Source organism: Cygnus olor, chromosome 18 (assembly GCF_009769625.2).
Source record: "Cygnus olor isolate bCygOlo1 chromosome 18, bCygOlo1.pri.v2, whole genome shotgun sequence".
NCBI classification, from domain to species: Eukaryota; Metazoa; Chordata; class Aves; order Anseriformes; family Anatidae; genus Cygnus; species Cygnus olor.
In genome coordinates this window covers 3,813,023-3,838,234 of record NC_049186.1, presented here as the reverse complement: position 1 = coordinate 3,838,234, position 25,212 = coordinate 3,813,023, and the positions used below count along the sequence as shown (strand labels likewise).

The 25,212-nt window shown below is 39.0% G+C and overlaps 1 protein-coding gene across 1 annotated transcript in view; it reads left to right on the top strand.

Moving 5' to 3' along the window:
- The window catches only part of FOXK2 (forkhead box K2), a 46,048-nt gene extending 22,550 nt beyond the window's left edge, over positions 1-23,498 (top strand). Inside the window, exons 2-9 of the mRNA XM_040530913.1 lie at positions 11,549-11,743; positions 14,502-14,649; positions 15,103-15,249; positions 18,115-18,308; positions 19,146-19,321; positions 20,365-20,661; positions 20,891-21,100; positions 23,145-23,498. Of these exons, the coding sequence (XP_040386847.1) occupies positions 11,549-11,743; positions 14,502-14,649; positions 15,103-15,249; positions 18,115-18,308; positions 19,146-19,321; positions 20,365-20,661; positions 20,891-21,100; positions 23,145-23,341 (1,564 nt within the window). The 3' untranslated portion in view covers positions 23,342-23,498. The remainder of the gene's footprint in view (positions 1-11,548; positions 11,744-14,501; positions 14,650-15,102; positions 15,250-18,114; positions 18,309-19,145; positions 19,322-20,364; positions 20,662-20,890; positions 21,101-23,144) is intronic.
- The last annotated feature ends 1,714 nt before the right edge of the window (positions 23,499-25,212 follow it).

Below are 25,212 nucleotides of genomic sequence, written 5' to 3'. Positions count from 1 at the left end.
ATAAGGAAGGCTTAAGGGATGACGATCCATTCTGTTAGCAGTGTCTGCAGTGAGAATACTGATACTCTTGGTCAAGCTGAAAGGTCCCAAGCAAACCCATCCTTAATTCTGTTGAAAAGCGTTGAGCATGCACTCTTGTTTGCTGAGTTCTGTACTTCCTTTTATGACTAGTGTCTTCTGGAGGCTTATTTTTCAGTATTAGATGGTTCAAGTTTCAACTTTCAAAGAGAACAGTTGGAACAATTGCACAACAGAACGTTTTTTGTGTAGTAAGTACTGTATGGCTTTTAAATTAAGCTGTCATGACAGTTCTGCTTTACCTTTGAAGAAAGATTAGACTGTGAGCTGACTTAAATTTACTAAAACATAGCAAACTTCTACGTTTTGGCTGGAGTGGTTTTCTGCTGGGTTAGTAAATTAACTGGAGATAGCAGTGGCTCCTGGCAGCAGGTACCTGGTGAGCGGAGGAACTGTGTCTGGGAACAGAACTGGTGCAAGAGGCAGGGAAGAGCTTTCCCCACGTGGCAGTGCTGAGCTCTTACGTCGCTGTATCCCATGAAACCTGCCCTAAGATCAGGTATTTATTCAGCCTAATCTGCACTTCTCAGGAGTCGCGGCCTTGATTTTTTGTTACTTTACTAGATGCTGTTTGGAGGGTTTCATTTTGCTTAGCAGTATGTGTATTTGTATCTGGCTGTCTACACCTGGACTCCATTTCCATTCAGTGACTAATAGGCAGCCCTGGACCTGACTTCTCCAAACCGTTTTAGACTTTTCCCTTCTATGGGATTTGCACCTTTTAGTGCCTGCTCTCTTTAATTCACTGTAAAGATAGATGACTAACGCAGCTACAGGTTTACACTTGGAGAAGCTAATCCCATGCTTCGTGTTTGTTTGCTGTACCCTTTCGTTCTCTGTGCTGTTGTTCCTTTATCAGAACAGTGACAGTGGTTAACATCCATTCTGACAAAGACTTTTGTTCAGTGCGTTCTTCTTATTCCTGGACAGATTTCCACTTGTGTGACTATCTGACTTGTTAAATCATGTCTGTTGTTCTTACTAGATTTTATCCTTCTGCGCTTTCCTGCTGCCCCTTGCAACATCCCACAATCTGAGAACTTGGCACGGGCTGAGAGGAACAGCTCAAAAGGAGTGCTTCTTGAGGAATATTTTCCAAAAACAATCTGCTTGTTGTAGATTAAATAGTTTCACTGCTTTGCAATCTTCACTGTCTTTGGAGTCCTCATTGGTTCTGGAGTGCCCCCGTGAGTGATTAAGGAAAGTAAGTCCCTGTCTGCAGTCCATGCAGACGCTTCTAAAGGGTCCGGACCTTCACTGAAAAAGTTTTAGGAATTTGCAAGTAGAAGAAGAATCGAAAATTGGTTTGAACGACCGTTCTGCAGTGTGCAGCTGGTTAAGAAAACAAACAAAATGCTTTCAGAATATGATTTAAAACGTTGCTTTCCAATGAGGCAATGAGCCCATCGGTATCACTAAAGCGAGCCACGTATGGGATCGCCCTCGGACACCAAACATCCTTGGATGGCTGTGAAAGTAATTAATGCCCATAGCTTTTTGCGAGGGCTCTGAAAAAACTCTGTTCTTTGACCAGGGAAGCAGATTAAGGGAGGAAATTAAACACTGCTGTGTACTCAGAACAGGAGTTGGTAGGAAGCAGTTTTTGTCACTTCTCAATGGCCTGAGTTAGTCATGGGTTTGTAGGTGAAATAAAGGACTGTGCTGCTCTTGGAAGCAGAGCTCTGTCTTGAAAAGCCCAGCTAAAATAAACTTCAGTGCCTTGATTCAGGAAGTCTTTTCTGTGCTGCCTTGCCCCTTTGGGTAGCTGTTCTTTTGGTAGTGATCGGGGAGTTTTGGCATAATTCTGCAACAGAGAGCAGGTCTCTGATGAGGTAATAAACGAAGTCTTTTGTTACTGAAGTAACTGATGTCTGAGTCATGGGGGGGTTGTTTTGTTTTGTTTTTTATGATTATGCTTATGTCAAAACACATCATGACAGCACTTGTTCACTGTACTTCCCCCTACTGTTTTAATAGTAAGGAATAGTAAAATGCCAAGTGCCGTATGTTTGGCTTTAAGCAGTTTTGTCCAGTTTGCTCACAGCTTTCAGTGAGCACTGAATGCTGTTATTATCTCTTCGGTGTTTCCAAATGAACTTCAGCACCCCCACGAGTACCCCACAGCTGAGGGTGAGATGCCAGGCACCTCTGTAGCCAGCTAAGCTGGTAATAAAGCATCTGGTGGTTTGGGGTTGTCTGCTCCAGCTTAGCTCCAACTGTAAATCTTCGGCCTTATGAACAGTTCTTGAATGGTATTTACTGTTGTGGTGAAAGTTTGCGCTTGCTCATTTGGTAATAGGAAGCCATTGTTAAATGCAGCTCTCTGGAAGGAAGGAGGAATGATGATTGATTTTCACTTTCCTGTTGCAAGTGTTTTGTTTTGTTTTGTTTTAAAACAGGAAGCTATTGTGTTATAGAGTTATGTATGCTCTGCTGGGACTCAAAATGGCCCTTTGAAATTTGGCAAAGATAGAGGGGCAATCTTTTGGACAAATTTTAATTTATTTTTACAGTTTAGAATGAAATTTAGGGGTAGAGACCACACAACCTGACTCTGCACACAGCTTTTGTGTACAGAGATGCTAAATACCCGAAAATGCAGTGTTTCCATAGGCGGAGTTTCTTTTGTATTCACAGGCTGGGGAGCCTCAAATTCCAGAGGCATTACATGAGCAGTTTTAATGAATTAGTGTCTGGTTTTCCTGCAGCAGATGTGACAAGCAGCTTTATAAGCTGCTTCCCATCGATCGCTGTTTTCCAGCTCTTTTGTGTCTTTCTTTTGCTTAGAGAAAAGCAACGAAGAGCTTGGTTTCTACAGTAACTGCTGCCTACATTCTTGCCTGCAGGCCAATTTCTCTCTCAGTTCCTGCAGCCTGTGCAGGGCTACTGTATTGAATTTCTTTAGGGTTTGTGTTTAGTTTTGTTTTTGTTTTGTTTTGTTTTTCTCCTTCTTGCTGGTTTCAATGTTGTACTCTGTAAGAAGAGAGGAGAATGCAGTGGGAATTTGTGATTTTGAGATATGTATTTTTAACTAACCATAGCACCCTTCCATGTCTGTAGGATAACCTAAATGTTTTTGCTACTGATCAGTACCGGTATTTGTGTGGTTGGTATTTAAAGAAAGTGAAAGGCCTGACTGCTAAAGCAAGAGCCTTTGAAAATTTGTAAGGCTGCTTGCATTAATGCCTGGTCTGTAGCATAAACGTGTAGGGGAGGGGTGAGGTCAACGATAATAGAATCATTTACATTTGCAGCAAAATCTGTTGTGGTTGAACAACTTCGAGATGTGTTGTTTTTTTCAGTCTTGCCTCTTAAATGCCCTTCAAGAAACAATTGTGAACATAGGGTTAAAACTGCCTTGTTTCTTACAAAGTTAGCTTTCTAATCAGCAAAGGAGTATGAAGCAGCATTTCAAACAGGAATGTGTGCTCATTACTCAGTTTCTGTTCGCTGTGAGTGGTTTGGGAATGTTCCCGTCGTCGTCATCAATATTCTGTTGTCATAGGATCCGTTTTTGACGCAGACAGGCTTGTTCCAGAGCCTTCTCAAAGTGGGTTAGCACCATTCCTGTAATGACTACCGACAACTTTTCAAACTTCTTACACAGTTGCTGAAACCTGAAGGAAGATGTATGTAAATGAGGTTTCCTGTTGGGGAGCCGTTCATTACAGCTAGATCATGTTTCCAGCCTTTGCTTAGAATTTGGTAAAACTATAATGTTGGCCAACTTGAATTAAGATGGGGCTAAAACAATATTTTGTCACTTCTGATGATGCATAGGTCTTTGCTTTTGAATTGTAAGACATCTGAGTGGATACAAAGATCAGGGATTTCTTTTCTTTAGCGCAGTTTTCCTTGGTGGTTTATGGCATTGTGTAGGCGATGGTGGCACACCTGAAAAAAATACACGAATGCTCATGAAAAATATACAGTGCACAAAATAAAAAGTCTAATTCCTGGTTTAAAAATCTGAGCATTTCTGTTGTTGTTTTTCATGGTATTGGAGGTTGAGATTGCTACAGAGCCCTCACATCTACTGTTTGTGGAGGACATGCTTTTCAAGCATCGATCTTTAGTCGACAGAAATCAATTGCAAAGGATACAGAGAATTAAGGGAAGCACACACGAGGCCATGATTCATGCCCCAGAGGAAAGGGTTGCCACTTTTTAAAGAGTGGTTGCTTTTCGGCTAACCTCTAGCGGTGTCCTGACTAGTAATGGCCACAAAGAATTGAATGCAACTTTGTGGTAAATTAACCAAACTGGGAGGTAGCTTAAATCATGGGGGCACCTTTAAATCCTGCCTTTAAATCAAGGAAGCTGGGAGGAGGAATCTATACCAGGACAAGGTGTGTGCGTCCGTGTGTGTACACGTGTACCTGTAGGAAGTGATGCTGGTTCCTGCTGGGAAAGTTTTTCACCTTGCTGCACAGGGTGGGGTCGACTGCAAGCAGAAAAGCCTCAGAAACTTCCCCTCTAAAAGCTGGTAGAGGAGTCGGGCTTCGTCTTCCTTGAATTTAAATTCTAGAAGTAATTTTAAAAAACTTTTTATCCCCTAATAGTCAATGGGGGGAAAAATGGATATTGCTTTTCTTCTGTTACGAACAGTTAGGAAAGGTTTATAAATGAGGCTAGAGCTTTTATAAAAGGTTAGAGCTAACCTTTGTGGTAGGAGCACGTCATGTAGGTGAACAAGTGTCTGTATAAAATGTTGCCCAATGAAAAGGTTGTCTCTGTTCAAGACAATAAGAAAATAATTGTGACCTAATTGGTGTTACAACACGCTGGATCACTGTGCTTCAGTGTACCTGTTACAAAGTTGACCATACTCCCAGCATTTTTCTTATTATAGGAAAATTTTACAGGAATACCTTTTTGTGAACTCCTAGAAAATACTTTGTAAAAGAAATCTCTGAACCGTTATTTGTGTTTAAAAACTCAAGGAAATCCTTACTATAAAAATTGTGCAAGTTTTTTTAATAACCTATATTTTATTAGTAATAATAACTTCTTAGTTTTATTTGTTTTCAGGGAGCTTTCACTGTGACTCTTTGATGGATTTATAATTCTACCTTCACTGTTAGTTTGGAAACCCAGATTTTTAACTGGTGGGTACTTTTCCTTAGAATTTTGACTGCGTTTTAAAGCAGTTCAGTTCAATTTGTGTTATTAATAAGTTTTGTTTCTGTTGCTTCTGTGTAGGTCTAAAGAGGATGATTTTGTTCTGGAAAGTGCAGCAGTACTGACTTCAATTAATCTGAGTTCAATTAATCATAGACCAAAGTCTTAAAAATAAATTCTGAAAGTGAATAATTTAGTATGCCTGTTCTTGGTGTTGAACTATTGGAAAGCTTTTGGTATAATATTCAGAAGATGAGAAAGCTAGGAAAAGTAATCGTTTCTTCTGGAGAACGTAGAAAACACTTTCTCCTTGGCAATGGAATTACTTTTCTCTGAGCTGACAGGGGTTACTGCTTTCAGGTTTCTCCAAGAGATGGAGTCGCAGCCCTTCTTACCGATTTGTGAGTGTTTTGCACGTGTCACTTTGAGCTGCGAGAGGAGCCAAGTTCAGCTCTTTCTGCAGAGACTCACCTTTTCTCAGGATGCGAAGGCACAATGCACAGACTTTACAGAGACTGAATTTGTATGTAATTGTGCTTCAACTTGCTGTCTTTTTTTTTTCTCCACTGTATTATGGCAGTATTTATAAAGACATCTTTTAAGCCTTGCTTATTTAAAAATCTGTTAAAAATAACTGTTAGTTCTAGTTCAATACATAATTAATTTCCTAATAATCTGTTGTGATGGAAATAATAAATGGAGCAGCAAATGGAGAAAAGATGGAATTGGGGACCGTGTTCTTGCATGCTGACATTTGCCCATTAGCAGGAGGCCACACACACAATTTCTAAATGCCGTGTTCCCATGGATGTTTGAATGCCACCCAGTTTTGACTTGCAGGTCTTGGATTTCATTTGCAGACGTCACTTAGGACAGCACAGATGAAGCAGGACCCTTGTGTAGCTTTCTGACCTTGCAGGACTGGGCTCAGTGACCTGGGATGTGGGGCAGAGAGCACCCTGAGCAGCTTGCAGGCAGCACCAGGGCAGGGCTGGTGCTCAGAGGGACAGTGGCAGGCTGGAGGGAAGGACGACGGGCACCTTGTGAGGCTCAGCAAAGGCAAAAACCAAATCCTGCATCTGGGGTGGGTTCGGCTGGGAAATGCCGGCCTGGGAGCAGCTCTGCCGAGGAGGAACCGTGGAGGTCCTGGCAGAGGGGCAGCCGCACACGTTTCAGCGCTGCGCCCTTGTGATGATGGAGGCTGGCCTTGTGCTGGGCAGTAACTGTGTCTGCTTTGGGGCCCCCAAAAATGCAACGACAGCAAAAAGACAGACTGGAGGGGGTGGTGGAGGGCTGCTGAGGTGCTCTGGGAACCAGCACACGGCATACAAGGAGAGGATCTGGATTCCTTTTGCGTGGAGAAGCCCAGAGGTGGATCTCATTGCAGTCTGTCCCTGCCTGAAGTGCAGTTATGGGAAAGATGGGGCAAGGCAGCGCCGAGAGGATCAGAGTCTGAGGATGGATGACTGTAACAAGTTGCAACTAAAGAGTTATACCCTGACAAACGGGAAAAACCTTTCACCATTAGGGTGGCTAATTACAGGAATGGATTGCCCAACTCCATCTGTTGAATGCTTCAAAATTTGATAAGCCAAGGCCCAGAAAAACCTGATGTAACTTGGAAAGTAGCCCTGCTGTCAGCAGGAGGTTGGGCTAGAGACCTTCAGAAGTCCCTTCCAAACTCAGTTTCTCATTTGTCCTTTGTGAATGATGTAGAAAACAGTTTTTGTTTGACTTTTAAAATGCAATTGAGTCAAATATGCACTTGGAACTGTGCATCATAGTATCTCACTGGCAACTTAAGCTTCAAAATGTGCGCATCTTCTACCAGGAGTATAAATTAAGTAATTGGTCGTGTAGATTGGTTTTATTGGAGCGATGGGGAGAGAGCAGCTAGGACATGGGTCTTAAGTGAGAATTAGGTAGGCAGGAGGCATTAGAGAAGGGGTTTGTTGTGAATCTCCCTTCCCTGGAAGGGAGGCCCTATCTCAAGGTGCGATGGTTTCTGTTTTCCTAGGCTGCTGGTCAAACTGGGGAGGAGAGGGAGGAATGAACAGCATCATATTGGCCTGCTGTATTGTCAAAGGAAGCCTAAGCTGGAGGAAGTCTGGTGGTTCAGGTGATGTTAATTACCTCAGTTCCTCCTGGAGGTGAGCTACCCTGCTGCCTATGCTTGATATTTAAAGCATTTGAAGTCAAAAATTGACAATAAATAAATAAACAAATCTCCCAGATGCTGGCTGGGTTCTTTTTTTCTTACCTTTTAAATGTGAAAGTTTGAGGCTTTCCTTGGCTCTTAGTAAGCAAGGGTTTGGAAACCTCGCATCTTGTTGTTATTCTCAGTCTGTTTAAAACTTAGGGGGATCCTTGAAGTTACTGGAGTTCAGTGGCATTATCCAAGTAAAGGAATTGAACAGGAGTGTTGGGAGTACTATGACGTACGGAGCTATTAATGTTGAGCCCCCATAATCTATTTGAATGGAGAATCTAGAAGTGCTGATAGTAGGACTGCAGGAGAGCGGCTTCTGTCCAATTTCTGCCTTGGTTTTTAAGAGGCAGTGAGAATGGACTGATTCAAAGGATACCAAGGCAGTGAGTTTAATTGCAGGGCTTATGGAGGAAATTGAATTCTTGCTTCTGTGTTTTAGCTCCCCAGATGGAGACAGAACATTTCCTCATTTCCAATCAGACAGTAATTTCATACAGGCAGAACTACAGGTGTATAATTAGCTTCTCCCTGCAGTACAGACGGAACTGCTGAGGGAAAGTGAGGAAATATTAGAAATACGGATGTGACAGAACTAGAAGTAAAGACAGCCAGCACCCTACAAAGTTGCTAAGCGTTCTCAGTAGAGGTAGTGCCCGGATCAGCAGGTCTCTGTTTTGCTGGGAGCTGTACAGGTGGGAATGGTTTTCTAAGGAATTGTTGGAAATGGCTAGATGCTGCTCATCTGTCCTCCCCGTCTCACCTTTTCCAGTAGTTAATCCAGAAGGAACTTTTCTAAAGAAAATTAGGATCATGAGTTGCATTTTAAGTGTGACACCTTTGCTGCAGTTTCCTAGATCGTAAATATCTGCCCTCCTTTTTGATGCTCTGTAGGAAGTACAACACAAGAACTTTTCATAGTAAACACATGAAATTACTCAAATGTGGGTACTGTGAGTAGTTGTTTGAAATACATACAGTGCAACAGTGGCACATCAGTTAAATAGTCTGTTTGTTTTCTTCACTTGGATACCTACCACACAAGTGTTTCATCATGTAACTCTTTAGTAACTCTTTAAACACAGATGTTTTGTAAACTTTTTTTTTTTCTGTTGGTCCAGTGGTGGCTCTGTTGATTTCCTACCCTGAGTGGCATCAGCCTGTAAAGGAGGAATAGGGGTTAGTTGAGTAAGTGATCTATAGAGTGACAGTTTGCAGTACTACGCATTTATTTTTTCAGTTTTATTCTTTTAAAGTGGGTTGTATAGATGAGGTTATTCTATACCAACCATCATGTGCTAGCACATCATAAAACTATTGTAAACACTTTAAAAGAGTGAGTAAAACCTACTTCAGCTTGCTATAGACTAAATGTTCGAGCAAGTCTCTGCCTCTGGGTGTGCTGTGGGGTTTTAGGCCATGGTTTAATTCAAGAATATGCCCAAACCAACTTGGTTCTGATTTTGGAAGTAAATGCAGTATGTTTGCATTACTGCAAGTTACATAGAAAATCTGTTGGTTAGTAGACGCTTCTTGTTTTGCTTTTTGGCCATATTCCAGTTATTAAAAATATGCTTCTATTAAAAACCTGCTTGCAAACATGAATCAATTGACAGATGTGGTATTTGATAACACGATTCAGGTGCTCACATGTTTGAGCCAGAGAGCGATGTGTAAGCAACGCCTCAGCAACGCTGTCCTTCGACTCAGCGTGTGAAACGTGAACTATAGTAGTGACAGCTTTGGGTTTGGTATTAAAACTGGATTCGTGGCACTTTTATAACCTATACCTTTTATAACCTATACTGTACCTGCAGGTAGTCAAAGCTCCTCCTTTGGTTTTGTTTTCTTTCCCAAAGCCAGCTGACATTTGGGACCAGCATTTGTCAGCTATGCTTTGGAATCTCTGCCTTAGTCTCATCTATGAGCAATCCTCCCTATCTTTTTTGCAAAAGATGCCCACAGGGCAGATAATACCTGAGGGCAGTGCAGTAGTGTGAGAAGGGAGCTGTTTGTGCGCATACTGATGCGGAACATTGGGAGCCTTGTGTGTGTGTATTTCTGGTACGTGTTTAAGCTCTAAGACCCACCTTCTCCCCACCATGCCCAGCACCGGGGGACACCGGCTGGTCCTTATTTGCTGCTGGCCCCAAGGCCCTGAGCCAGTGAATGAGAATCTAAAGTCACGTCCAGTTGCCTTCTGCGTTTCTTTTAGGTTGAAATAAGCTTGGTCTGTAGTAAGTCTGCAGGTATGGACTAGCCTTGTAAAATATGTCAAACAGGTGATTCTGAAGTTTGAGCCTGTCTCTGTCAAAGAAATATTGCTGTTGAGTTTCCCACAGCGATTTTTACTTAATCTCCCTGATTAGGTCTTCAGCAAAAAGGTCCCCTTTGGCTGCCCTCTTCTGGCATAAACTTGGGGAGTGGTGGTGTCATTATTGCTGATGAACTGAAATGTTTGGAAAACATTTTTAGTAGCCAAACAGCTGAGACCTCTTTCAATGATTGCTGAAACAATACAGGCAGAAAATACTTCTACTGGAAAAAGCACGGTAGTGAGCTGCTCCTGAGGATACTAAATAAAAAATAAAAAAACACACAAATTGGTCCACAACTTTCCCAGTGAAATGCATCTATGTTTTTTTTGGTGTGGATTCTGTTCCTAATTTAGTATGTTGAGCATGTTTCAGAAATAGGTCACCTGTTAAATTCGGACGTAGCCCATACTGAGAAGTAAGAGGGAAGAGGAAGGTCGTTGTTGCTCCTTTCTCTTTTTCCTCATGCTTGGGTGTGGATTGTAGGAAAAAAGAATCATTGCAACATGTGTGTGTTACAAGAAATGTAGTAAAAATCAAATGTTTTCTTTGTTTTCTAAACATCCTTTAAGAAACAGAAACCAAAGCATGTGAGAATTACTGTTTTTAAGACTACTCTTCAGCTTAATGTTCCTTCCAATTCTTGCATCATATTCACGTTCAATGTATTTTTTCAGAGAAATGATGGCTTTTGTTTGCAGTCCGTATCTTGCATTCATAGCTACATTTCTTAGGTCTGTTCCAGTATCATAGCTTCCCTCCTTTATAAAACCAGGTCTACACAAAATCACTTTAAAAACATTTTCTAAGCTTTGTTTCTAGGTAATGTATGACTGGAAAGTCCTCTTCCTCATGTGGAAGAGGTGTGTAAATACAGTCGTGGGATTTAGTGCTGAGTGTAGGCTAGCAGCTTAATTAAGAAAGGAGATAGTAAAGTTATTTGAACTGCGTTTCTGTAAATGCTTTTGTTGAGAGAAAATTAAGTTTCTTGTTTGCTCAACCTGTTTATTTACTCAGAAGTTATAAATAGCCTGTTCCCTTTAATTGGGTTAACTGCTAAATGCTTACACAGAGGGATGAAAAAAGGAAAATGTCCAAAGGTGCATTAATTGCATTTTATTTTCCACCTGTAAAAACAAACAAAAAAAACCCACAAAGTTAATTTCAATCATATTCCGATTATAATAAGTCTTTAAATTTGGGGGTGCAATACTTGGTGCTATATGAAATTTGAAAGTTTATTGAATTTCGCTTTTAAAATCACCTTTACATGATGGATAGTTGAATGTGGCGCTGCAGCTGCTGTATACCCTGAAAATGATCAGAATTAGGACTGCTAGGAGTTTAGTTTAACGTGTTTAAGAGAGAAGAAATCAGAGCTTTTAGTTAGAGCAGTCTGTGAAGCTGGTTAGGCCTCAGATTTGCAAACATTTATGCTCCTGATTAATTTTGATTATCATGGACATACTTGTTGGTTTGCAGCAGCCATTCTTTGACATCACAAAATAATAGCTTTTTGTCTTCAAAATAGTACTTCTTTTAGGGATAGCTGCAAGATCAGGATGAACCTCAGGAAATTTAGCAATTACAAACAAACTGCCCTTGTTACAGTTAATTGTATTTACTTAAATTTATTTGCAAATTCTAAAGTTATTTACGTGGGGATCTTTTTCTGGTCACGTTGATCTTTATGATTGGTAAAATGAAGGTGGATACAACTAATTATGTAAATAGCATAACTTTTAAATATGGTGATACGTGCAAGTTATGCAAAAAAACCTTACTCTCTGTAAACAACTGGCTTACATATTTGTTTTTAATTTTTCAGCTGTACTTTCAGGTTTCCCAGCACAAACATAAAGATAACATTCACAGCTCTGTCCAATGAAAAGAGAGAAAAACAGGAGGCCCCGGAGTCCCCAGTGAAGCCTGTGCAACCCCAGATCTCTCCCTTAACGATAAACATTCCAGACAACATGGCTCACCTGATCAGCCCTCTCCCTTCTCCCACAGGAACCATCAGGTATTTAAACCCCGCACATTGAATATAGGGCAATACGTGTTTACAAAATTAAAGCAATTTTCTATTTCATTTTAAGTATTTTGCTTTTGCAGTAAAAGTTAAGTTCAGCGTAACCTGCCTTGGAGAAAACTACCACTCTGCTGCCTGTGAAAATAGTTGCATGAGCAGCCTTTAGTATCCAAATGTCATTTGATCAGTGTGTACCAGTTTGCTCAGGATTCTTGCAACAAAGGAACATATGTTTTATTTGCATTCCAGATGATTTAGATCGCTTTTTGCTCTTGAATGCTTATGGGAAGACTTGAAATAAGTCTCAATTATACCATTTTAAACATCCTGATATTCACTGTCCCCCTGGAAGTTTACCAACAGAAAAAATATTTTTTGGTTATCATTAGAGTGTGGAAAATAGACTGATTTCTTACTCCAAAAGCTGATATAGTTTTGATCGGTCACTACTGGAAGTAAACAGAGGATTTACTTAAAATGAAGTGTAACATGAGAGTTCACTGTAGGGAGGTCTTCTGCAAGGGAGGTTAAATTGGGCTTTTTACTTGCTTGTCCTGCTTAATTTGATAACTGTAGCCATTGTTTGATTTGTTATTTGGGATGAAATTCAATTAAACATTAAGCTAGCTGTGCTCACAAATTGGTAAAATTAGTTTAAATAGAACTTTGAAAATTCACAGCAGGTTTAGGAGCAAAAATTTCACTTACAGTTATTTTTCAAAACCACACACATGCTTTTGAAGGTTGTTTAACTTCCTTTATCTTCATTTGAGTGAAGGGCTGTTAATGACTGATCTTTAAAAATGTAGATCCTATTAATCAAATATGAATGTAAGGATAATTGACTTCTTTCATACTTGCAACGAAATTGACTTATTTTGTTCTTGCGATCTCAATACAACATTGAGATGTTGTAGTGTTTAATGTGATCTGTATAAATAGTGGAAGCAGAGAGAAAAGGGATCTAGACTTGACTGTATAACAGGTTTGCGTTCTTATTAAAATTCAGGGAAAACATATTTTGCCCAAGAAATGACAGAGCAGCTCATAAATATTTCAGATAATATCACATATATCACCACAGTCTTTGCCTCACTATGAATTTTGTAATTCTCTTTGGGGCTTTCATGCACCTGTTGAGTACAGTTTATTACGAACAAAAAAAAAATGACAGTTTTGAGTCTATTTTGAGAGCAAAGCATGACAGTTTCTCTTCAAATCATCCTGTTTTATAGAAGACCTGTAAACTTGCTTTGATTATACCATATGTGTCGCTTTGTCAATATATGCTAAAGTGAGCTCAGGAGAAGGATGTTGTCAGTTGATATGTAAAAACACAGAACAGCAGTGACCTATATTTAAAAAATAAAATAAAATAAAATTGCATGTTCTGGCTCTAATCAAGGATTCTTCCATACTACACATCAAAAATCCAGTCTCCTTTGTATAGCATATCACTGGGGGCAAATTATTAGTGCTGGATTTCCAATGATGTGAAACTCAAGTCCAATAATAATTTCTTTAAATATATTGCCCAGTCTGTAGTGCCTGCCATGTTTCTTTACGTACAGAGGGAGATAGCAAGAAACCTTAAGGTCAGACATAAACAAAACTTGGCAGATGTCAATTTATTAAAGCGTTATTGTGTAAATCCAAATGCTGTTTTCTAGCTTTATTTTTTCTTTGTTTGAAACCATAGATTCAAGTTAGGTTAAAAATTGTCTTTGGGGATAGGCTGGTTCTGGGGGCACTGCAGCCTTTGCCATTCTAATTCTTAGTTACGTTTTAGAATTACGTTTTAGACTCTGCTGAAATCAGTTGCAATACAAATCTCTGCCAAGTATGTGCCCTTGTAGAGAGCTGACAGTGTTTTTTCAGGGAAGGACGCAGACATTGCCCACTGAGTGTCTCTTTCTTGTTGGCAAAATGAAAGTTGTAGAAGGAAGACCATTTTTGTGCAGCTGTAGTTCCTGTGAGGCAGGGGAACAACCATTAGGAAAATATTCAGTGGAATTAACACAACTTTAGCTTTGTTTTTCTGTGACCCATGGCAAAATGTGAGGTATCCAGATCCACTTCTTTCCTTCGATTGGTAGTTTTACTTTGTAACAGTGTATTTGCTCTGTTGACCTAATACTGAGTGAAATCAGATTGTCAGTGCTGAAGCAGCCTATTTATAGAGTTCAGAATTTTTATACACATCTATGTTTGTGTATGTATATGAACACACCTGCAAACAGTTAAAATAATGTTTTAGATTTCAATGAAAATCATTTTTTGCCTCACTGCTTGTTATATTTTCTCAACTGTGCAAAAATACTGCACAGGAGAGGATCTTTTTTGAGCAGACTAAATACAAACATATGGCAGAAATTTCAGGCAAGATATGTTTCTTGTTTCAAATGAGGGGCTTAATACATAAGCAACCGCTCATTTTAAAACGGACCTTTCTGTTGGCAAATCTTACACGAATAAAGTGCAACCTAATAGATCAGTTAATCCTTTTTCCTTTGAGGAGCAAAGCCTGAGCTTCATTTGACAGGTTTCTTCCCGCAGTGATTTTAATTCTCATGGATGAGTTAGAAAGGCTTGGAAAATGGGGGTTTATATTGGAAATACTGACAGGCCTTTAACTGTGCTCTGGAAGTGCTGGTAGTGGCCTTTTCTGCAATAAGAGCTTTTTGATTAAATATAATGTGGTGATATACTGTATAACAAAATAGTAGGATCTTCTTTTTATGCTCTACAGTGCTGCAAATTCCTGCCCATCTAGCCCTCGTGGTGCAGGCTCTTCAGGGTACAAAATGAGTCGTGTAATACCATCTGACCTACATTTAATGGCTGACAATTCACAGTCAGAAAATGACAAGGAAGCATCGGGTGGAGATAGCCCAAAGGTAAGCATTGCTTGAAATCAAAACCATAAATTAAGTCTTAACTGAATGCAATACTTTTGAAATACTAATTTTGTTACCAGAGTATATGCACTAAGTCACAATTCAACTTCTTGTTTTTTCCAACTTTTAATTTTTAGGGTTTTGTGATTAGACATGACATTTATTTTGACACCTCCCTTCCCCCTCACCTTTGGAGAGGGGCTGTATGTGTATACAGTTACATATCTGTTTATAGGCGTTTGAAAATTCTTTAATGTTTGTTTCTCCACGTTTTAGTCTTATCTTAAAATCTACTAAACAGAAGAGCACAATTGTTGTAGTTTTTCTGCTTGAAGATTTCAGTTGTCCAAAGTTACCTTAAATCAAGTTAATTGTGTTTTGTACCTTTTAATTTATAAAAGGATGTGTACATTTTGAAATTTTATTGACCCAGATTTTCTTTTTCTTCTGTAGGACGACTCTAAACCACCTTACTCCTATGCACAGTTAATAGTACAAGCAATTACAATGGCACCTGATAAGCAGCTTACACTAAATGGAATTTATACGCACATAACTAAAAATTATCCATACTACAGGACAGCAGACAAGGGCTGGCAGGTAAACTTCATTTCTAGAATGTTTTTTGTTGTTGTTTCAAGAAGTGCTGGCAGCTGTACCTTGTCATAAGTCAATTGGTGAGCCTAGCAGCCCTTTGTAAATAGGATTTGTTAAATGAGTGTTCATTTAAATTGTCTCTTTTTTTCTGATTGTAACATCTCCAACAAAGTAGGGAATACACCTTACTTGATATTTGAAATATCACTTTATTCATGTTATGGTATTCTCTAAACCTGTGGGAGCAATACATACAGACTTCTGGGAGCAAGACAGTTAGCATTGTGGATTTAGGTATATGTATGCTATCCAGGAATGTGGTTATGCTTCGTAACTTACTGCATAAGCATATGTATTGTTATCTCAGGATAAAATTAAGATATTAAATATGACAAGTTCAGGTTTATTTGCAAAAGGGGCATCTTGACCATGCAACACAGTGAAGGAGCAAGCACGTGTTACCTGTTGTGATCTTGCACTATGTGCCTTTTATTTCCACAGTAGCCCACTTGTGAACTTGACTGATTCTGTACTGAGTTAGCCCAAACCTTTCAATTCTGTAGAATTAATTTCTGCTTTCTTTTCCTTTTTAAAGAGACCAGCCCCAGCATTTGCCAGGATGACTAACTGAGTATGAATCAGTCTGGCATAGTCTTTCCAGATCATGTAAAGGTTCAATGCCTTTGCTGCTGTTTTTAGTTTCAGTGAAGGACAGAAGAGCACAATTAGCAGGACTGGCCAGTTTGCCCGTGTAACGTTCAGACTGCCCTGTCGATCACCAAGTATCAGTTTCACAGTGTTGCTCTTAGTACAGTCATGATCTGCAACAGAGGCATGCTCTGGAGTTATTTCAGGGAAATAAAATTTGGAGAGACTGGGGGAGGGGGAAAGCGAGGAAGCGTTATTACGCTGCTTGCCCTACAATAGAAGACTAAAGAGTACATGACCTCTCATGGAGGAATAGATTTTAAATATTAATCACATACTTATTTGTCATAGAGTCTATGTGAAAGTTGAATCATTCTTAACGAGAATTCTAAGGTTAATGGGGAATGTCACTGCTACAAACTTTTTGCTTAATGGTTTGGCTAGTGAAGGACTTAACTCTTGTTCTGGCTAGGAAGTACCTAGAAGATTTTTTTCCCTTTCTCACATAATGCAGAATTCTGGCTGCAGTCATACTAACAGATCTGTTTTAGCAGTAGGATTCTGTTTATGAAATGTTGGTCTGCTTTTTGCTTCCTGTTCTGAAATATGTTGAATATCTGTGTGTATAATGCTTCCTTATGTAAGCATCATGGAACCACGCATACATTACAACGCACAGTTAAAGAATTCCGTCTTAGAACAGTGTATGCATTTAGATGTAGAATGCTTAACAAAGCCAGGATAATAGACACAGCAGACGTATGTTCTGGAATAAATAATTAGCACCTGTTCCTAAATCAATAAATAAAGCTGAAAAAAAAAATAGCTGAAAATTAGATGCTGTTCAGTCACTAGTGGTATCAAACACTGCTGTAACAGTAACAGGTGTACCTCATGTATCAGCGGCTCTGCTAGCTTTTAGCCTTCAAGTATCAGATTATAGTTAAGGTGATTTATCTGATTGATGTTTTAAATAATATTTGAGGCCATATATGCATATTATTCAAACCAGAGAGTATACACATGTGTATAATGTCCAAATCCTATACCTTAATAAGTACTGTTGAGGTATTTATATCCTTTAGTATATAAAACTCTCATTTTGACTAGAGGACTCTTTGTGAATGTATTTTAGCAGGTACTTTTGGATCTACTCTTTTATTCTAGCATACGGAGAAATAAATACAGTTTATAGACATGTTCTTGGCATCTTTCTAGTTGTGTTTCAATTTTTGGCAACAAAAACCATTTCTGGTTTCATCAGTTTGCATTTAAGAAACCATACATGGTTATCATTTCTTTAAGTTTTCCAAATTTGCCTTCAGGGTCTTGAATACATACGTCTAAGAAGGATTTTGAGGAGCTTTTGTTAATGTAAAGCCTTTTCTCCATTTTCCCCTGTTCTCCCACAAGTATGTCAGTATGTATTCTTACACTTACTTTCTTCTGCTTCATTGATAATGTTTTTGAAAGATTTTGGGTTGATGTATTTAAATTTAAAAAAGCATGTGCACAAAGTCGAGCATAGATAGATACTTCAGAGCGTTAGCAGTTTTCTGCATCTTTTTGATCAGGGTTGTGTGTGTTACAGCAAAGTGAGGATAAAGTAATGCGCAAACTAGAGCGGAGTGGCAGAGATCTTACTGAAGAGCTGTTTTAGGACCCACTGCCGTTTGTTGTTTTTCTAGACAAACTAAATCCTTGGCTCCTCTGTTGAGACAGACTGGACTGTGGGTCAACTCCCAACAATCTAGCTGTATTTCGATCTTGTGTAATTTAACCTTCTCTTTCTGTATTGTGGAACAGTAACAGAGGGGAATCGTGTAAAATCAGAATCAGCATATTCTGTATTTTGCTGGCCCTCGTGGTACAACCTGATATATTCCTTGACACCTGGGGAAGGGTGGTTTATGAGGACTGCTAATTCTTGATTTTTTTTTTTACACTGCATTATGCTCAAGTATTTGTAGTGTTCTAACAGTTTGTTGCAATCACCGTGTTTCACGTTAACATACTGTTTTTTTAACTGTTGGCAAAGATTTGAAAAATGCAAGAGTCCTTCCAGGTTTATGGCACTGCCTTGGCAGTGCTCTGACTCCTGTTGAATTAAGGAATGAAAGAGCTGAACCCCAAGTCTCCTGTAGTACAAACTGCTGCAGTAGGCCACATTCTGACTTGAAAAAGTTATATGAATTCTACATATTTTTTTATGTTCCATAGAATTCAATACGTCACAATCTCTCTCTGAATCGTTATTTCATCAAAGTACCACGTTCCCAGGAAGAACCAGGCAAAGGCTCATTCTGGAGGATAGACCCTGCCTCTGAAAGCAAATTAATAGAGCAGGCTTTTAGGAAAAGGCGGCCTAGGGGAGTACCTTGCTTTAGAACCCCTCTGGGACCACTCTCTTCTAGGTAAGGAAAAACAGATGAACAAAAAGACTATGGCTGTTGTTTAATCTTCAGGCTGATACAGACTTGATAGTTTTGGATACAGTCACAAGTTTAGTAATTTAATTTCATCCAGACTCATTATTTGAATTCTGTATGATTTAAGAGGAGGCTGCCAAAACACTAGGTTTGTTTTTATTGATTGTTTTTAGTGTTAAAGAACTGACTCAATTTGCATAACTAACTGTCAGATTGTTAATGTAAGCAAGCCTTGCTGTACCTTTGGGTTGTGTTGTTGTTGTTGTTGTTTTTTTTAACAGAATTATAATTTTAATTTCTAACTGCCATCTACTCCACTTTAAATCAGTCGGCAAAGAAAATTATCAAAAACCAGCTACCATTTTGTTGAACTTAGAAATGACAAGTATGCATCTAGTTTGATAATGTTCAAGCAGAATTTGTGATGGGAAAATACAAGGGTTTTACTTATTCCCTTTGTGAAGTTATGGCCTTTCTGCTGGTGCATTTTTTTGGCTTGCCCTTTAGACAGATTTGCTCACCATCCTTCTCCACCAGAAATGTTCATGTTTCACAGATTGTGTAGAGAGTCACATTAAGAAGGCATCCAGCCACTTCTGTTCCATTAACTATACCTGAAGTTTGCTTTTAAATTCTGTTCTTGTTTAACAAGAGCTTTTTAAAAGATCATCAAAACTGCTTTGGGTTGTAACTGTACTTGCCAGAAGGCAGAGGTGCCCTCCTGTGGGCAGTGTGTGTTACAGTCTCTGTAGAGGAAGGTCACTGTCTGTCACAGTTCAGAAGTTAAAACACATCAGCTGCTGCTTTCATTTTTAAATGCAGAAGTGCCCCAGCCTCTCCTAATCACTCTGGAGTGTTGTCTGCGCACTCCAGTGGAGTCCAGACCCCCGAGAGTCTGTCCCGGGAAGGATCTCCAGTCCCAATGGAACCTGAGCCTAGTGCTATCCAGCCAAAACTAGCGGTAATACAAGAAGCACGATTTGCACAGAGTGCCCCAGGTGAGGAATCCTGAAATAAGCATTTGGGGGTTGGAGATGGGAGAGGGCTAATATATAATATAAATATATATATATATGCACACGCTACCAAGATTTCACATGTACACCAAAAATCAGTAAATATTTAAGCCCTTCACATTTAGAGCAATCACTGTAAAGCATGTAAACGTAGTGGGTAAATAACTGTTTGCAGACGTGCAAGCTGCATTATCTGTGTGTATCAGAACCCTTAATGGCTTTATTACTAAGCAGGGATTGTGCTTCTGTCCTGTATAGGACTGTCCTGTCTTGCAATAGTTGTCAACTTCCTTTGGAAACAATGTATTCTTTCTGGTTTAGAAAAATAAATAAATTAACTGGGGGTTACAGAAATAAGCAAATTTCTTGCATACATCTGTGGTCATTTCAACCTTTCAATGCTGGGGATTGAAAGAGTTGCAAGGCTAAAGAGAGTGAACAAATATGCATGATAAGAATTTTCCTTTTTTTAAAAAAAAAAAAAACACAAAAGAACAAAAAACAAAAAAGTGAGGGCAAAGTGTGATGGAATACGTATCTATTTGTTTAGATGATATACTTTTGCCATCCGTTTTGTTGGTGATGCACCTACAAAAGTAGCAGTGACCATTCTGTGACAAAGGCAACCAGTCCTTAGCAGAGACTGTGCATCCCCAGCCTAGGAAGCTGTTAGTTCTGCCACTGCAGAGGTCCTCCACACAGTACATGAAGCACACGTTAGTTCCCATCTACGGAAGGTAGTTTTACGGAATGAATATTAAGCGTAGCTTTGGCAGTACAGTTGCATTTGCAGGGGCATGGCAAAGGGGGCTTTTGCCCAAATGGTTACAGCTTGTACCAAGCTAACCCAGCACTGAATAGCCGTGTGGCATCATCTTCATTGTCCATTTTTATCTTTTGGATCACTCAGGCATTAATGAAGAAGGTTGTTAATCTTATGAGGCTTTAGCATTAAGTTAAAAGAATGACTGGCTTAAAGGAAATAATTAAAATTAGCAGTCTAATTTTTGTCTCTTTCTTGATAGGATCACCTCTATCTAGCCAACCAGTTTTAATTACTGTACAACGGCAGCTACCACAAACTATTAAACCCGTCACCTACACTGTTGCAACTCCTGTGACAACATCAACATCCCAGCAGCCTGTAGTTCAGACAGTTCATGTTGTTCACCAGATACCAGCTGTGTCTGTCACAAACGTGACTGGATTAGCACCAGCAAACACTTACACTGTAGCTGGACAGGCAGTAGTCACGCAAGCTGCGATGGTAACCCAGCCCAAGGTAGAACCTCAAGAGAATGGAGACCACAAGGAAGTAAAAGGTGAGAACCTGGGGGGTTAGTTGCTCTGGGAGGTCTTTATACAGAAGGATTATTATTTGAAATTTACTTCCAGATTGAAGTGCAGTACTTGAAATGCATCGTAATTTCTCATGCATCTTGTAGCTGGTAATTAAATGATATACATCTTCACTGAGGGTTGATGTAGTAAAAGTAAATGAATTTTTAATGCTTTCTTGTCTTTACCAATGTTTTATCATCTGTTTTTCAGTTAAAGTGGAGCCTATACCTGCTATTAGTCATGCTACAATAGGAGCTGCTAGTCGTATCATTCAGACATCTCAGACCACCCCCTTACAGACAGTTACCATAGTGCAACAGGCACCTCTAGGTCAACACCAGCTACCAATAAAAACTGTAACGCAGAACGGAACGCACATAGTACCTATCACCACTGCGATCCAAGGACAGGGCAACGCTGGTATGTATTGTGTCAAGATGTTCTGTTGCTTTATACAAGTGGTTGCTGCTGAATTTTTGAAATGTTCTCGTGTATCTTGTAGTTGTACTGAAAACTAAGTTGTACAGAAAATTTTGATTATGGCCTTGTATGAGTTCGTTCTCTCCCTCTTGGTAAGAACCAGCATTTCTCTTCAGTGATGATTACTTGAAGAGCTATTTATTCTCTTTGTAGTCATTACAGCCATGTATTTAGTGGTGACCAACCTCTCATCATTAAACCCAGGATATAAACAACTTTTAAAAGAAGTTCCTGTAAGACAATGCCATTAAAATGGTATCTGCTCCCCAGATGATTTGTCAAGAACCAACCAGCAAGAAGGCAGGACAGACTGGCTTTTTGAGCAGTTATCTTTTTCTTCTGTTTTTATTGAACCTGTACAAGAGCAAGGCACTAAAATGAAGGAGAATTCTCCAAGATTTTGAGATTCTTCTTCTGTCTACATACCCTCTTTCCCCTCTCAGATGCAGCAGTCTAACTAGGTAGCAGTACTTTTATCACAATTTTCATTGTTCAGGATTTATCATAACTTAAACAGATGTATTCAGTTTTGTTTGGTCTGCAGGTGCATAGAGATTGTTTCAACAGTTTCACTTTGAGATGCTATCTGATGCTGCAGTAGCTTTTTTGTCATAAAGTACGCTTACGGAAATTGATATGAGATAGCCTAAAACTATTTCTACATGTATTTCTGCTGTAAAATCTTAATAATGGAGTAAATTATTTGTTTTGTTTCTTTTTTACTCTTCTTCCATCTCTGACATTGGTTCTCCTACTAAAGTTCAATATTTATAGGTCAGTGTTCTGTCTGCTTCCACTTCATTTCAGTGTAAGTAAAGCAAAAGCAGTTACTGCCAGACCTGATATGCACCTTTTTCGGTCAGAATTGAGCAGAGAGTCACATGAAATATTTTCTGAAGTATTTGTTCTACAAATGCATACTAAATACAAAACAGTTTGCTTACTTGCCCTTGTGATAGTCCAGGTATTCTCTAGGATAGTTTACTAAGAACAAATATAACAACTTCCTTGTACATTTCACGTTTCAGCTCCTGCAAAGCTGTGGTGCTCAGGAAAGGGAACTTGTGTGTGCAAAGCAGGTTGATTGATAATGTTTAGATAATTTTTTTTGAAATGCAATGAACAAATTAATATGTTGTTAGTATTTTGTATTTGAAATTTAAATGAAACTGACATTTGAATAGTTGGTTTAATAAAGTCAGAGTTGATAGCGAGAAACAGACTCCTGTCAAGTAGAGGGAAAGAACCTTTGGACGTCTCAGAAGATCGAGGGGACTGCACTCGCCCGTTAATGGTGACTGGTGTACTGTTTTGTCCATGTAATGACAAAGATTAAGATCTGGTGTAGCACGTTTGAGCTATGTACATCTCTGTCAGTATAGTTCAGTTGTGCTCTTGAATCTAATCAGGTCATTTCCCAACCCTTCTTGTAAGGAAAAAGGCAGTGGTCTAACACCGTGGGTAAGTGCCTATCTGTCAAAAAAGAATTGATGCTTGAGTTGTCTGCATCTCCTGGCAGTGTGGATTGCATAGCTTTCGTTTAGTAACTCGTGGCTAGAGATGAGTGTGGCGTGGTGCTGCTCTCCTTCCCAGCCAAGCATTCTGCAATGATCCGTAGACATGGCCAGACCTCCTCAAAGGGGATCTTGAATTCCCTTCCCAGGTCTGTCACAAATTACTGTGTAGATTGGCTTTAAATCGTTTAATCTTTGTCTGTCTTTAGCTCCACATTAACAAAATTGAGATACTTTCCCTTTCTCCCACCTTTGTCCGTACCTGTATGGTTGCTGAGTGATTTAGAGCAGTGTCTTCCAGGTTTGTACAAAGGTTAAACAGAAGGACCTGAATCTCAACTGAGATTGCTGATACCCACCATAGTACAAAGAAAGGAACTCCATCATTTTGATGAAAATGCAAATTTGCTTTCAGTATCATCTGTTTTGACAAGGATTAGGGTGCTGAAATTTCTATTATCTTTTTGCAGCTGCTGCAAGTCCTTTGCATATGTTAGCAACCCATGCGTCTGCATCAGCATCTCTTCCAACAAAGCGCCAGAACGGAGACCAGTCGGAACAGCAGGAACTCAAACGTATCAAAACAGAAGATGGAGAGAGCATAGTCATAGCAGTTAACGTGGACACCCCGTCTGTGGCAGTGAGCGATAAAGGCAGCCAGAACTAGAAACTTAGAGGAGTTTTCTTTTTTCTTTCTTCCTTTTTTTTTTAAATAAACTCCATGGTGCCAAAAGGAGACACTTAAATATAACACCTAAAATGTTGGAACATGTTCTCACGCAGTGGGGAAAGGGGCCCTGTGATCAGACTTCAACTTTCAGCACTGAAAAAAACAAAAACAAAAACAAAAAACAAACAACACAGGTGGCCTTAAAACTTGGTAATTTAAAGTCAAACTGCAAAACATCTTGTTCCAGAGGCTGTGACCCCCGCTCCTCCCTGCCCCCTACTGAACTGTGTACACTGAGAAATACAGTGTTGGGGAGGGCTGCAGCTTTAAAAAATCTTTATCAGATTATTTTAAGGACTGAGTATCTCAGTGTAACGGCAGCATGATAAGCGCTTAGTGTGAACTGGTTTCAAACGATTGTATATTCCTTAAAGGGAACAGAGGCAAGGAGCCATTTCCTACATCTTGGCAGCTAGCCTTTCATAATGACCTACCCGATGCAGTTGTTGGTAGATATGCAGTATTTTGTTGTTCACATGTGGAATTAGAAATTTTTGAGGTGTATTTTCATTTCTTTGCAAAATAATGGGGTCTTTGACATTTCAAATCACTCCATTTCTACTCCGGAAACTTTGGAATCACACAATACTTTTCATGTGAAATTTTGTTTGGTAAAAAACTGAATGTAGGGTTTTTTTAACCAATGGAATGATTTACTTTTGTCTGTCCTGTTAAAGTTCAGATAAAGCTACTTTATTACATCTGCAAATTTTCATATTTTAGCAGTTGCCTGATAAATTTAATCAAATTTTATTACCATGTGTAGTGATCAAATGCTTCTTTGGGCTTGCATGTAACTGATTAGAAATTACAATGTAAATGAGCCGTTAACTGACGTTAAAGAACTGCTATGAATTTGACCAGAGCTGCACTTATCTGTTTCTCTTTCTGCTACCTTTTGCTGTTTGTTACTTTGTGTTGACTTTGACTGTCCCTGGCATATTTTTCCAGTCTAAAGTAAAACAAGAGTCTCGCTTAATATTGTGTATGTTTAAGATAACAGACTGTTCTTCATTTAGAAAAGATAAAATTCTTTATCACGAGTCCTTTTAAAAAGAAAGTAAAATTATCTTGTCAGAGGTATATTCGATATTTTTAAGCTTAAGCACCCATCCGTAGAAATTAATCTGACCAGTTTCTCCGTAACACTTTTGATGTCATACACTGACCTTTTGGGGTCTCCATTAAGAGTAGCTGTTGTGGTTTTCTAACAGTGGCTACCATATTATTATAATAAAAACAAATTTTTAAGTGTGTGTTCTGCAGTTGAACATTTTAAAATGTATTGGAAATTTCTCACTTTTAATTGTGGTAATAGATTCCACTTTACATTTCAAAATTAAATTGAAACATAAGGCTGCTGTTCAGTCTTCAATTCACATAATGTCTTATTTCTTCATGCAGTAAGGTGAGTGAAAGCTAGATAGTTGGCTTAATTTCAATCTCATTTTTGTCACTTTCTGTAATAATGATGCATTATTTATATTTCCTTTTCCACTACAAAAGGAAAAAAATGTATTTTCTTGATGGACTGAACAGTTTGGAGTGGTTTATTTAGGCAGCTTTTGGGAACTATTTACCTAAAGACCAAATATGAGAAATCTGTACAAGTTTTGTGTTCATCCACAAAATGGAACTGTTACAATGTCTCTGCAGATAATACATATTAAAAATCTATGAAAAAAACCAACTCTACACAAGCTGAATTTATAACAGGCATTTAAAAAAAGCATAACCTGAAAAAGAAACGTTTCTGTAAAACTGCAAGATTTTCTTTAGAGGTTTTAAAAAATAAAAAAGTAAAGTTT